Source organism: Vombatus ursinus, unplaced genomic scaffold, assembly GCF_900497805.2.
Source record: "Vombatus ursinus unplaced genomic scaffold, bare-nosed wombat genome assembly UNPS02010284.1, whole genome shotgun sequence".
NCBI lineage: Eukaryota > Metazoa > Chordata > Mammalia > Diprotodontia > Vombatidae > Vombatus > Vombatus ursinus.
The window spans coordinates 4,672,636-4,687,340 of record NW_020950062.1 but is presented as its reverse complement, the minus strand read 5'-3'; the positions used below and the strand labels follow the sequence as shown (position 1 = coordinate 4,687,340).

At 38.2% G+C, this 14,705-nt stretch overlaps 1 protein-coding gene across 3 annotated transcripts in view; it reads right to left on the bottom strand.

Annotated features, from left to right (window-relative positions):
- TAF2 (TATA-box binding protein associated factor 2) overlaps positions 1-11,435 on the bottom strand; it is a 79,085-nt gene extending 67,650 nt beyond the window's left edge. For all 3 annotated transcript variants that reach the window (XM_027854031.1, XM_027854032.1, XM_027854033.1), the window contains exons 1-6: positions 11,261-11,435; positions 8,063-8,117; positions 6,759-6,919; positions 4,366-4,484; positions 2,479-2,620; positions 423-654 (exon numbers count right to left, since the gene is read on the bottom strand). In XM_027854031.1, coding sequence (XP_027709832.1) covers positions 423-654; positions 2,479-2,620; positions 4,366-4,484; positions 6,759-6,919; positions 8,063-8,117; positions 11,261-11,343 — 792 coding nt within the window. In that variant the 5' untranslated portion in view covers positions 11,344-11,435. The remainder of the gene's footprint in view (positions 1-422; positions 655-2,478; positions 2,621-4,365; positions 4,485-6,758; positions 6,920-8,062; positions 8,118-11,260) is intronic.
- Between the last annotated feature and the right edge of the window lie 3,270 nt (positions 11,436-14,705).

The window sequence follows — 14,705 nt, the reverse complement described above, 5'->3', positions numbered from 1 at the left end:
CGTTTGTTTGAAGTGTATGGGGTGGGGGGTAGGGGAGAGGCACAAAGAATACTGCATATAATGCCAGACTTTCTGATGTTAGTTTTGTGGAACTTTTTTTCTTTTTTTCCCCTGTTTTGTTCTTTATTATAAGAGATGGCTCTCTGGAAAGGAATGGGAAAAAAAATACAGTGGGACAGTTACATGATAAGAAAATTAAAGGTGTCAATATAAATTTATATACAAACCACAATAAACATAGCTACTAAGTATAAGAGCCAGGACTCAAATATGGATTTTCGGAATCTAATTTCTATATCCTTTCTACTATAACACACTGCTTTCTCTCCAGATGAGCCAAAATTTTAAAGAAACTTGATATTCATTAATATCCCACCATCTACAAAAAATATTAGTCACAGAAGAGACAAAGACATAATTACCTCATGCATGTAAGGATCCACAAGGATTTCAAAAGGTCCAATGGCCAGAGAAATATTTGATGCTGCTGTTGGAATAGGAAGCATGTAATGGAAAGTCTTCTTTCGCATATCATGGGTATAAATAGTTTCTACTAAATCTCCATTAGAAACTGCAACCATTGCAGCATCCACTGTATATTCTAATTTCCATGTACATAGTTCAGAGTATGAATCAACACAAGGAAACCAAAATCTGAAAAAAATAAAATAATTTATGTGTGTGTGTGTGAATGCGTGTATAGAAAACATTTTAAATGTCAGATAATTAGGCTTTCAAGTATAATTTTTATTATTAGTATTATTTCTTCAGTTTCAGGCAGTATACTAATAGGTATTTCACTTATTTGGCTAAGAAGTACTATAACACTTAATTTGTTCAACTTCACCTAATTCGAATAAAGGAAACTTGTTTCTACAGCTTTATTAACTATGTTATAAAAACAATACAGTAAAAGGTACTTGGGCACATCAAAAACTCAATTGACCCTAAAGAGATTTAAACTGTTCATATTCCCAAGCAATCAAAATTTATATTAGAAACAATTTATACTAGAATTATCAACTTAACTAGTACTCATATACTGTTGCTCTCTGTAAAATAAATGGGCTTATTGATCAAAACAGTGATCAACTACGATCCAGATGACCAATGATAAAGAATGCTATCCTACCTCCTGACAGAGGTGATGGACTAAATGTGCTGAGTAAGACATATACTTTTTGGGGCAGCTAGATGGCGCAGTGGATACAGCACCAGCCCTGGATTCAGGAGGACCCGAGTTCAAATCCAGCCTCAGACACATTAACACTTACTAGCTGTGTGACCCTGGGCACTTAACTCCATTGCCTAGCCAAAAAAAAAAAAAAAAAAAAAGACATACATTTTTGAATGTGGCCAGTACCACAATTTGTTCTACTTGACTATGCCTATTTGTTTTAAGGGTCTGTTCGTTTGGGGGAGGAGGGGAGGAGATACAAGGGATAGAAAATAAATCATTTTTTCACTTAAAAAAATAAAATTTAATTATAAATATGTTTAAAAATGAAAAGGTGTACTGGTGGGGATTTTTTTTCTTTTTAGAAGTCTGCTTAGTCATCATACCAGCCTTTTAGGGTGAATTGATATTACTCCTATTCACTAAATTAAGAAACTACAAGGGGCAGCTAGGTGGCACAGTGGATACAGCACCGGCCCTGAAGTCAGGAAGACCCGAGTTCAAATCCAGCCTCAGACCAAACACTTGACACTTACTAGCTGTGTGACACTGGGCAAGTCACTTAACCCCAATTGCCTAAAAAATTTTAAAAAAAAGAACCAGAAGTCGATCCTTATTATTCATAGATACCGTATTTGCGGATTCACCAACTCACTAAAACCTGTCACCCTAAAATCAAGACTCGCAGCATTTTTGCAGACAAGGTGAAGCTTTGCCTTTTTGTTTCAGCTCTCCACTATAAAAAAAAAGGGGACCTTTTCACAGTCTATTTAGTGCCATGTTTTTCACATTTTTATGCTTTTTTGCTGGTGATTTTGCTGTTTAAAATGACCCCTAAAGATAGTGAAGTGCTGTCTAGTCTTATGAAGAAAATACGTGTGTCAGATAAATACTTGTTTTAGATAAGCTTCATTCATGAGTTGGAGTACTGTTAGCCATCAGTTCAATGTTAATGAATCAATGATATGAAATATCAAGAAAACAGGAAGACGAAATTCACCTATCTGTATATGAAGCCGCTCTGGAAAAGTACTAAAGAAAATGTTGTGACCAGAGACTCTCAGGAAACCGATACTGTATTTTCCCAAGGAGTAATGGCTCAATATTCATTAATTCAGTGTTCATAGTAACTTTAAAGAACCTAACTACCAAGAATGATAAGAATCATCTGTACTTCACAAAATATTAAGTGCCTTGCCTAAGAATCAAAGTAACTCAAAGGTAAGGATAATTAAAAACTACTTATTGACTTTCTACTAGGATCCTACTTAAGTAATGTACATAAATATTAATATTCTGACCTTGTAGAATTCTGATATCCACAAGAGAAAACATGGGCACCTCTCTCTGCCATGCTTCCTTCTACATTCGGTACCACAAAATGAAGGCCTCCTTTTGGTTGATCCAAAGAAAAATTAATATGTACTTTCAGAACTTTTAACTCTAAAGCAAAAAAAACAAAACAAAACATTAAATCAGAATACATGTTAATGTACTATCACTTTCATATTATTATCTTTATTTATAAAATACTTGGGAGTAGACTTTTACATTCCCTCAGCCTGACCCTCTCAGGTAGAAGAAAAACAAAGCCTCGTTTTTTCATTCATTTTTTCAGGTCAAAACCACATTAACAGCATTTTTAGAAGCTAATTCACTAGTAAACCCAAAGATATATTGTAGCTTCAAAAAATAAATACTTTATTCCTTTTCCTCATTAACTTTTCAAACATTTATTAGGCACAAGGTTAAGGCCAGGCTTAAACATAGGCTTTCCCCTGCATCATTAAGGCCATCTCTCTATCACACTACATCACACTGTTCTCAATTTAAGTATAATCATTATATCTGTTCTGATTTCTTTTAAGATAAAAAGATGTTAAAGACTGAGGTAATATAGAGCCAAAAAACCTGGGTTTTAGAATTGGTTCTTCCACTAAGTAGCTATGTGCCCTTAAGCAAGCCACTTAATTTCATTGGGCCTCATTTGAAAAATTAATGAGTTACTCTAGAGCCTGTACATACTAAGCAATCAGCAATTATTTGTTGAATTTATCAGATTAGGGAGCTCTTAAACTAATGCAACACTAATGCACTGTTGGTAGCGTTGTGAACTGATCCTACCATTCTGGAGAACAATTTAGAACTATGCCCAAAGGGCTATAAAACTGTGACTACCCTTTGATCCAGCAATACTACTACTAGGTCTGTATCCCAAAGAGATCATAAAAAAATGGAAAAGGAACCACATATACAAAAATAATTATAACAGCTCTTTTTGCGGTGGCAAAGATAGCCGAACAAGTTGTAGTAAATGAATAATGGAATACTACTATGCCATAAGCAATGATGAGCAGGCTGATTTCAGGAAAACCTGGAAAGACTTATATGAACTGATGCTGAGTCAAGTGAGCAGAACCAGAAGAACACTGTACAAAGTAACAGCAATATTGTGCAATGATAAACTTTGACAGACTTAGCTCTTCTAAACAATACAATGATCTAAGACAATTCCAAAAGATTCCTGATGGAAAATGCTATCCACATCCAGAGAAAGAACTACGGAGTCTGAATGCAGATTGAAGCATATTATTTTCTTTTTTTTTTCATGGTTTTTCTTTTTTGCTCCGATTCTTCTTTCAGAACATGACTAATGTGGGGAATATGTTTAATATTATTGTACATGTATAGCCTATATCAGATTGCTTGCCTTCTTGGGGAAGAGGGAGCAGAGGGAAAAAAAATTTGGAATTTAAAATCTTATAAAAATTAATGTTGAAAACTATCTTTTCACGTAATTGGGAAAAAATAAAATACTATTAAGTGTGTGGGGTGCGGGGCGGGGGGGGGAAGAAAGGTTGTTATGTTACAATGACCTAAGGGAGAAGTAATGTGGTATTACTGTGAGTAAAAACAAGGTGTCAGATATAAAAAAATATTATTGACAGTGTGAAATCTGAAGTATACACCAGTGAGCCAAAACCTGAAATTTCTGGTACGTAAACAATTGTACAATTAAGAGTCACACACATCTTTGGACAGCCACTGAAAGAAGCATTAAATAAACACATCAATGACTTGTTAATTTTTAATGAAATTTAACTAATAAAGACCAAATCATCAATTTTAAAAATGAAATAAAACCTAGTATCATTTAAACATGAATTGATGTAATTTTAATACTTTACCATCAACATGTTTCCAAAGCTCTGATGGAACTTTAATACAAAGTTCTCCATTTCCGGCATCAGGGTCAACAGCACTAACTGCAGCAGCATAAGCATTGGAAAAATAGTTGAGATTTCTTCTGCAAAGTAAAAGGGCAAACTTTAAATCAAATAATAAAAATTAAATTTCCTTAGCCACTGACAGGTCTGCTCATAGGTGTTTGTAGTTTGCATTCTGCTTTTGATCTGGGTCTGTGATTTTATTTACGTAAGGAATTCCCAAGGAAGAAATTCTCTTTACCAATGAAAGGATGAACAAAGAATGAAGACGCATTTATTAAGCATTGTGCTAAGTGTTGAGGATGCAAAGGGTCCACTTATACCAGAAAATTTATACAGCAAATCTTTTTGTAAAGGTAAAGAACTGGAAAGTAAAAAGGGGCCCTTCATCTTGAGGATGACTAAATGAATTATGGTATATAATGATATACTATTGTATTATATGATTTGACGAAGGGAAAGGTTTCAGAGGTTAAAAGCCTCCTACGAACTGATGCAAAGTAAAGCGAGCAGAGCAAGAACAATTTTTATACAATAACAACACTGTATAGACAACTTTAAAGACTTAAGTCCTACCAATGCAATAACCAAGCACAATTTCAGAGGACTGATGAGGATGCATGCTACCTATTTTCTTAGAGGTAATGGTCTCCAAATGAAAAATGAGACAGATATTTTTAAACAAGGTCCATGTGGGAATTTGTTTTGCTCTATTATGCATATTTACTACAAGGGTTTTGTTGTTTTTTTTTCCAATGGGGAACAGGGTGGGAACAGAAAAAACAAAAATTTTTAAAAGAATAGGAAAAAATAACAAAATTTTAAAAGATAAAAAAAAGAACAAGCAAAAAATCTGACTCTAGAAGGTTTGAGGATTAATTCCGTAACTTTCATGCACTCTAACAACATCTTATGGTTCCCCCTCTCCATTGACTTTATGGTGAAAAACTTCAGTGTCACTTATAATTCAGGAGACTAGCCAAGATGGTGGAGGAAGATGAAACAATACAGCTCAAAGTTCTACCACAACTACTCTATCAAAAATCTTAATAGAGTGCCAGAATGAATAGTGACTGGAAAATCTAAAGAAAAAAAAAGGAGTAGGTCATCTAACCAGCAAAAGATCACAAATTCAATGCATAGGCAAATGACTAGAACAGGAACTGTGGAACAGGAATGGGTCAGGAAGGGCAATTTCGCAGTGGATAAAGCACCAGCCCTGGAGTCAGGAGGACCTGAGTTCAAATCTGGCCTCAGACACAAGATAGGCACTAGCTATGTGACCCTAGGCAAGTCACTTAACACAGATTGCCTTGCCAAAAAAAAAGGGTCAGGATTACAGAGCCAGACCCAGGAGCAGAACAGGGCCTTTGATTGCACTGTTACTCTAAGCCAGGAAAAAAGCCCTTGGAGCCAGACTTCTGGAGCTATGAGCAGCCCTGTGCTAATCCATCACTTTCCTATTTCTGTTGAAATCCTTCTAAACATCCAGAATCCAAAACTTCTCACTTCCTCTCAACCTACATACCCAAAATACATGATTGTACCATTCTGTTCACTTACAGTGAGTGGCAGCACCCCAGCTCAGGCCCTCATCACTGCTCTTCTCTCATTGCTATAGCCTCATAATGGTCTCTCTCCCTTAAATCTCTCCTCTCTCCAATCCAAACTCTAAGAGTTGCCAATGACATTTCTAATGCACAGGTCTGTCTGTCTATGTCATTCTCCAGCTCACTCAACTCCAGAGGCTCCCTATTGTCCATAGGATCAAATAAAAAATCTGCTTGACATTTATCCTTCATATCTGTGGGGTATTTATCTTTCACAACCTGGTCCTAACCTTTCCAGGCTTATTATATATTACTCCTCTTCATACAAACTACAATACACACCCAACATTCTACTTCCTGTCTCTATGCCTTTGGACAAAACTGTTCCCATGCCTGGAATGTCCTACCTTTTCTCTTCTACATCAAAGCTCAGCTCAAATGCCACCTCCTCCAGAAGGTCTTTCCTGACTCTAGCAGAGACTAATGTCTCTCCTTCAAAATCATATTGTACATTCCTATATGTGGACATGTTTTCTCCCACTACGTTTTGGAAAATTAGAGGGAAAATAGATTCTTAGTAATGGGGAGCTGTTTCTTTTTCATCTTTTCACAAGTAGCAAAACATCCTTTGAACCACACATAAAAAGAATGTTCTCAGGAAAGTGATGTGCAAAAAGATGACTGTAAAAACATTACTCATGTATACAGATAAGTAATAAAGCAAGGAAAACTTCCATTGAAAAAGTTAATATTCAACAGTAACAAGCTTTTGCCATCTCTAGATTTTAAAAATGAATTACTTACTGCTTTGATTCATGGTGACAAACTTCCAGTGTTGGGTCATTATAAATAAATGCTGCCTCCAAATCATTGACCCTTACTCTGTATATTCTGCATTGTTTGCTGTTTAATTTAATTCTATTCAAGTTTGCAACTGTGGGAAATATTGTAAGTTCCACAAATCCCTGTAAAAATATATAGAAATTATTTTAGTTCATTGTATCGAAGATTTACTTTTTAAAAACAACATTAATCTCTACACATGTCCACACACGTATCGATGAATACATGTTGCAGAGAGAGGGAAAAAGGAAAGGAGAGGAAGAAAGGAAGGAGAGAAAAAGAGAGGGAGAGAAGGAGAGAGAATGAGAATGTTATTATTAGCATCACTGGATCAAATAAATTGATGCCAATTCTATTCTTCAGGAAGAGTTTATTAACTTAATATCTTAAACTAGGAATAAGGAACCACTAGCTCAAGAAAATGACCTCAATCAATGAAAACAATGACATGATTGTCAAATCTGCAGATGACACAAAGTAGAAGCACTAACTAAAATTTTGCAACACAACCAGGATCCAAAGAAATTTTGACAGATGCGACTACTGGTATAAATCTAATCATGTAATATGGATAAATATAAAGTCTTTTGAAACTTGGCTTTAAAAAAATTAATTTCACAAGTAAGATGGAGGAGGCTTGCAAGATAACAGTACATTAGAAAAAGATCTAAGGGTTTTAATGGATTGCAAATTCAATATGAATTATCCATGTACCAGCCAAAAAATCTTAATATCATCTTAAGCTGCACTAGGAGGAATACTATCCAGGACTAGGAAAGTAATAGCCCTGATACTCTCTACCCTAATCAGTTAACACACAGAGTAATATTTTTGTTTCTAGACACCATATTTTAGAATACCACATTAAGTACAATAAGAAATTTGAAGGAAAAAGGCATAATAAGCCAAATTATGTATTAAAAGGCATGAAAATAGGTCAGCCTTGCATTCAGAGAGTCTAGTTAACCTTGTTTTTCCCAGAGTTTTAATCATCTTGGTTAACTGGATTTCCAGTCTACAGCAGATTACAAGTACCACTTTTGAAGAGGGTCTGGCCTCAGATACTTGCTGTGTGACCCTAGGCAAGTCACTTCACCCTGTTTGCCTCAGTTTCCTCATCTGTAAAATGAGCTGGGGAAGGAGATGGCAAGCCATTCCAGTATTTTTGCTAAGAAAACCCCAAATGGGGTCACAAAGAGTCAGACATGTCTGAAACAAGTGAACACCACCACCACCATCAATTACGGTAAGAGGACTATACTTACCACAACAGACTTTCTCTGGAAGTTTATGTTGTTGATGCAAACCACCTGATGGGTTGTATTTAAAAAAAAAAGAAAAAAGGAAAGAGATATAAAAACAGGTAGCACTGCTAGACTTTCATGAAATTCTTTTCAAATACCTCATAGTTCTAGCCAGATAACATAGGAACACATTTAAAACAGCTAAAAACACGCTTTGTTCTTTTTATCTTTAAATTTGTATACCTCAAATTAATGAAATAAAGAATATCTGTTTAACATGAAAGTAGTAAAACTACTTTCATGTTTCATTAAAAAGAAAGACAACACTGTCTTGAGTATCATGGTAAAAATGTACAAACAGACACTCAAAATGTTTTCTCAGGCATTTTCTCATTTCCCACCTACTGTATTCATTTTGGACTTTTTAAAGTTCTTCACCATGCCTCCTCATAGGGAAATCATCTTAGGGAAATCTCCTCCTGCAAGATCCAATCAGCCTTGTTACTCAGATCATCTTATCAGTACCATCTGCTCCTCTGATTGGAGGGTGGAGCCATAAAACTCCATTTAAGGAGAGGAAATAAGACAAACTCCTCACTCCCCACCTTGCTGCCCCCAGTTTGGACTTCTTTGACTTCTCCACGATGCCCCCATACCAGGTACCTTCTCTTCCACTTTTCCACTTTCTTCTCTCTGGTTTCCTTTAAGTCCCAACTAAAATGTTATCTTTCACAGGAAGCCTTTCCAAACCCTTCTTAATCCCCAGTGCCTTTCCTGTTATTTTCTATTTATCTTGTATATACCTTGCTATATATATATATATATATATATATATATATATGTACACACACACACACACATATATATTTACATATGTATTTTTTAATGTTATCTCCATTAGACTCTAAACTTCCTGAGGGCAGAGACTGTCTTTCTTTTTTGTATTTGTTTCTCCAGTACTTAACACACAGGGCCAGGAATATAGGGGGCACTTAATAAATGTTTATTTTTTTTTAAATAAATGTTTATTGACCATTGACTATATTCAACCTTTGAATATCACTTTGAGCAGAGTTACACAGTGGAAAGAGGATTTGACTTGGAGTCAGAGGGCATGACTTTTTAAAAAAAAAAATTGACTACTATGTTCAACTTTTTTTTTTTTAAATGAAGAGTTTAATTCCAGGAATTGAGAACACTGGCAGATGGGGGGTACTGTTTAACCTCTTTGAGAAAGACAATCGGGGTGTGGGAAGGAGGCTGTGACCTTCAGGGGAGTGGAGGAGCTGGGCCTATGATGCAGACTCCGGAGAGCTTCAGGTTGTACTTCTCTCGCCCCAACTAATAATAAAAATAGCTTACATTTGTAGTATGCCCTGAAGGTAGAGTAGTCTCACCAACTTTGTTATGTCCTGAGGCTCAAAACAACTCTATGGGCCAAGAAAAGTATACACTATAACCCTTTTACAGATGAGAAAACAAAAACTCAAGAAAGATTAAGGGACTTAAGAGCCTAAGATTTGGTTTTGGAGTGGACCATGGAAATCATCTAGTACAACTTCTCCATTTTACAAATGAAGATACTGAGGCCCAGAGAAATTAATTTGCCCATCATTATACAATTAGCAGCAGCACCAGGTCTTGGGACTCCAAAGCTTCTCAATTCCACAACCTCGTCCCTCATTGTTTTCAAGGCTACCTGTATAGGAAAGAGGAGCCAGAACTCAAAATCAAACCCTCTGGCTGAAATTCTCAATTCATTGTTTCATTCATTTGCTCATTCCATCATTCATCCAACCAATCACCCATTTGTTCATTCATTCGACCATTCATCCATTCATTTTATTCAATGTCCTATTCAGGAATCAGCTGCCTAGGAAGTAATGATTTCTCTCTCATTTAAGAGAAATCTTCAAGCAGTGGTCAAAAAGACCACATGATAGGTGATGTTATAGAGGGGATTCTTGACCAGGTTGGGGCTCAATGCTCTCTATTACATGTGTCCAAATCCTTGTGCTCTATTTCACTAAAATAAAAATGACATCGATTTAGTGTTTCAAAGTTTTTTTGTTTTTTTTGTGCCTTTATACACATTATCTTATTTGAATCTCACAACCTCCTGAGCTAGGTATTACAGGAATTATTATTAAAATGTAATTGGTGACATTCCTGACTCCAAGTCCAGCAGTCTATCCAAAACATCTTCCTATGCTGGGTTTCTAGCTCTGGATGCCCACCCCAAGGCAAAGAGATAAACTCCTTCCCCCAGTGCTCACTAGGAATAAGCTTCCCCCCCAGAAGCACTAGGATGTGTTGGGAGAGCTGCACCCAGAAGGATGGAGGACAGGCACTGCAGGCAATCCAGAATCCTTTAGAAAATCAGGGAGGACCTGACTAGATTTCACCTGTCCAAACCCTACCTGCCATCCTTCTGGGCCCAACTTCACCATAAAGTCTTTAATTCCTCTAGCCCCCTCTGATCTCTTTCCATTCCTGCAGCCTATGTTATAAACCATCTTCTCCTGTTCCCTAATTGTCTTGCCTGTGTTACGGACTGTTCTTATATATCTCTATGCCCCACAGCTCCCAGCACTAGGCTAGCACACAGAGCAATAATGATAATAACTTAAGTTCAATTTTTGAACATTGTGACCAGGCTTGAGGCAGTGTGATACAATGGAAAGAGGGTTTGATCTGGAGTCGGAGGGCATGGTTTCGAATCCTAGTTCTTCTATCCACTATCTGGCAGACCTTGGCCAAAGAGAAGTTTTTTCCTTCTCTGGGCCTCAGTTTCTTCACATTTAAAATGAGTTAAATCCCAGGATCTCTAAAATCCCCGCTAGCTTTCCTACCGGAAAGGGATACATTTTGCAATTTTCTTCTAACGACAATCGTTCGCGTTTGTTTACTTTGTATATATTCTCTATTTGTCCCCGTGAAGGTGTTAACTCTCCCCCCAAAGGAATTCTTTGGGAGTAGATTCACCCGAAGGAACCGTCAGTCCAGCCTCCTCACCTTTTACAGGAGGGGAAACTGACGCACAAGAAATTAAATCACTTTCGCAGGGATGTTCTCATTGACTCCACAACCCCAGGGATGCGGCACGTCGAGCTCTCCCCCACCGGGTGGACCAGCTGCACCCCAGCTCCCCCGGGCTTCAAGGCTACACCCCCAGGCGCAAAACGACAGCACGAGAAAACAAGAAGAGGGAATACTCATAGTTTATATGGTCTCGGGCTCTCGAATCCCTTGTCGCCTTTCTTCCTGTTCATCCTGCAGGGCTCTAAGCCAGTGGGCGGCATGAAGAACGGAGAAGGGACTCGTTCTGCCCCCTCCCTCTCGGCTTACTGGGCATTCCCCGGCTTCCTCAGCCCAATGACCCGCGCCGCGGCCGCGACGGCGGCGGCGGCGGCGGCTACGGCCTGACTCCCCCGGACAAAAGTTCGGTCAACATTAACAAAACCATGCCCTGCTCGGACCCTCCCCGGCTCTGGCCGCTGCCCGCCTGTTCTGACCACCTCCTGGCTCGCCTGCTAGGGGAGGGCTCCGGCGCGAGGACGCGGCGCTCCCGCGAGCAGCCGTTCCTGCGGCAGGGGCAGCGGCAGCGGCAGCTGCAACCGGCGCCGTGCGAGCAGAGAGCCGGCTCCGCCAGCTCCCAGGAGCCTCCGCGGCGCACGGACAACGGCCAATACATCTTTATCTTCCGGTGCGCCACCGGAAGTGGCGCGCGACGAGGAGTTTGCACCCGGAAGTTACTGGTCCGTGGTAGGGGAAAGGAAATCCGTTTTTAAATGTATTTCATACGTTCGAATAGGAGGGTTGCGTGTTTCGGTCGATGTGGGGATCCGACATTGAGACATGCAGGAGGTAACTGAGTGTCGTGGAGAGGGAAGCAGGCGTTTAATAAGTGCTAGTGGACAGATTGCCTTAAACCCTGACTCTTTAGACTGTGAACTCCCTGAGGGCAGGAACTTCGTTTTGCTTTTGTTTCCCTGCCGCTAAGCACAGAGCCTGACACAAAGTAGGTGCTTACTAAATGCCTGTTGACTGATGTGAGGGAAGCTAGGGAAGCCAAGAGCCCGAGAGTTCCAGGCTTGGGGGACAGCCTGGGAAAAGACAGAGGGTTGGGAGATGCAGTGTCTACTTTGAGGAAAAACAAGGCCAAAGTCGTTGGATCGAAGAGTATGTGGGATGGAGAGGGGGGAATAAGGTTTAAGAAGACAGGAAAGGTTGGAGGGGGCCAGGTCGTGAAGGGCTCTGAACGACAAACAAGCATTTTATATTTGATCCCCTCCTTCCTTGAGTGTCTCAATGGGTACTTGGAGGGGCCTCCTCAGACACTTACTAGTGGTGTTAACCCGAGGCAAGTCACTTAATCTGTTTCCCTCAGTTTCTTCAGCTGTAAAATGGAATAACAATAACTCCTACGTCCCAAGGCAGTTGTGAGGATTAAATGAGATAATAATTGTAAATCACTTTGCACAGTTCTTGACACATAGTAAGAGCTATATATAAATGTTAGCTATTATTCCAGTGCTTAGCACAGTGCCTGTAGGGCATATAGTGGGCACTTAGTAAAATGTTGATTGATTGCCAGGCAGCCTTGAAGTTGATACTTCCCCCATCCCCATCATCCATTCATTTATTCAATTAAAAAACTCACTATTTAAGTGTTAAGGGAGACACATAGTTATATATACACACACACATACATATACACACACTCTCACACATATATAATGTACATATATACATGCTAGTTATTAATATTATTATCTTTATGTAGGTTTTTTTTTTTTTTAAACTCAACTAGGCCATGGACCTCAGCTAGAGAGCAGTTTTAAAATATCGTATATTTGGAACTGAAGATCACTTTCTGCACCAAGGGTTCTTAATAACCTTCTTTGTGTCATGGACTCCCTTGGCAGCCTAGTGAAGCATATTTCCCTTCTCCAAATAATGTTTTTAAATGCACAAAATAAAATGCAAAAGATTACAAAGGAAACCAGTTGCATTGAAATAGCCAGATTTTTTTTCATTTTTTAAAATATTTTTTTTAGTTTTCAGCATTCACTTCCATAAGATTTTGAGTTTTAAATTTTCTCCCTCTTCCATTTCTTGCCCCTCAGTCTGAGATGTTGCAATCCTATATAGGCTCTACATACACATTCACATTAAGCATATTTTCCCATTAGTCATGATATAAAGAACAATTAGAACTAATGGGAGGAACCACGAGAATGAAGCAATAAAACAAAATAACAAAGGAAAAGGAGAGTAAGTAGTATGCTTCCATCTGCATTCAGACTCCATAGTTCTTTCTCTGGGTGTGGATAGCAATTTCCATCATGAATCTTTTGGAGTTGTCTTAGATCCTTGCATTACTGAGAAGAGCTAAGTCTATCAAAGTCAGTCATCAAACAATGTGGGTGTTACTATGTATCATGTTCTGGTTCTGCTCATTTCACTCTGTATTAGTTCTTGTAAGTCTTTCAAAGTTTTTTTTTTAATTCTGCCTGCTCATCATTTCTTATAGCACAATAGTATTCCATTACATTCATATACTACAACTTGTTCAGCCATTCCCCAATTGATGGGCATCCCCTCAATTTCCAATTCTTTACCACCACAAAAAGAGCTGCTATAAATATTTTTGTACATGTGGGTCTTTTTCCCATTTTTATGATCTCTTTGGGATACAGACCTAGAAGTGGTATTGCTGGATCAGAGGGTATGCACAATTGTATAGCCCTTTGGGCATAGTCCCAAATTGCTCTCCAAAATGGTTGGATCAGTTTATAACTCCACCAATGATGTATTAGTGTTCCAACTTTCCCACATCTTCTCCAACATTTATCATTGCCCTGTTTTGTCATGTTAGCCAATCAGGTGTGATGTGGTATCTCATAGTCATTTTGATTTGCATTTCTCTAATCAATTGAGATTTAGAACATTTTTTTACGACTGTCAATAGCTTTAGTTTCTTCCTCTGAGAACTGCCTGTTCATATCCTTTGACCATTTATCAATTGGGGAATGACTTGTATTCTTATAAATTTGACTTAGTTCTCTGTATATTTTAGAAATGAGACCTTTATCAGAGACACTGGTTGTAAAAATTCTTTCCCAGTTTTCTGCTTCCCTCCTAATCTTGGATGCATTGGTTTTATTTGTGCAAAAACTTTTCAATTTAATGTAATCAAAATTGTTCACTTTGCTTTTCATGTTTTCCATCTCGTTTGGTCGTAATTTCTTCCCTTCTCCATAGATCTGAAAGGTAAACTATTCCATGCTCTTCTAGTGTGCTTATAGTATCAGTCTTTTTAATCTAAATCATGTATCCATTTTGATTTTACCTTGGTATAGGGTGTAAGATGTTGATCTATGCCCAGTTTCTGCCATACATTTTTCTAGTTTTCCCAGCAGTTTTTGCTAAATAGTGATTTCTTATCCCAGAAGCTGGAGTCTTTGGATTTATCAAATAGTAGATTAGTAAAGCCATTTACTGTTGTGTCTTGCATACCTCACCTATTGCAGTGATCCACCACTCTATTTCTTAGCCAGTACCAAGTAGTTTTGATGATTGCTGCTTTATAATACAATTTAAGATCAGGTAGCTACAGCCAGATATTTAAAAAACAAGTTCATGGACCCCAGGTTAAGAA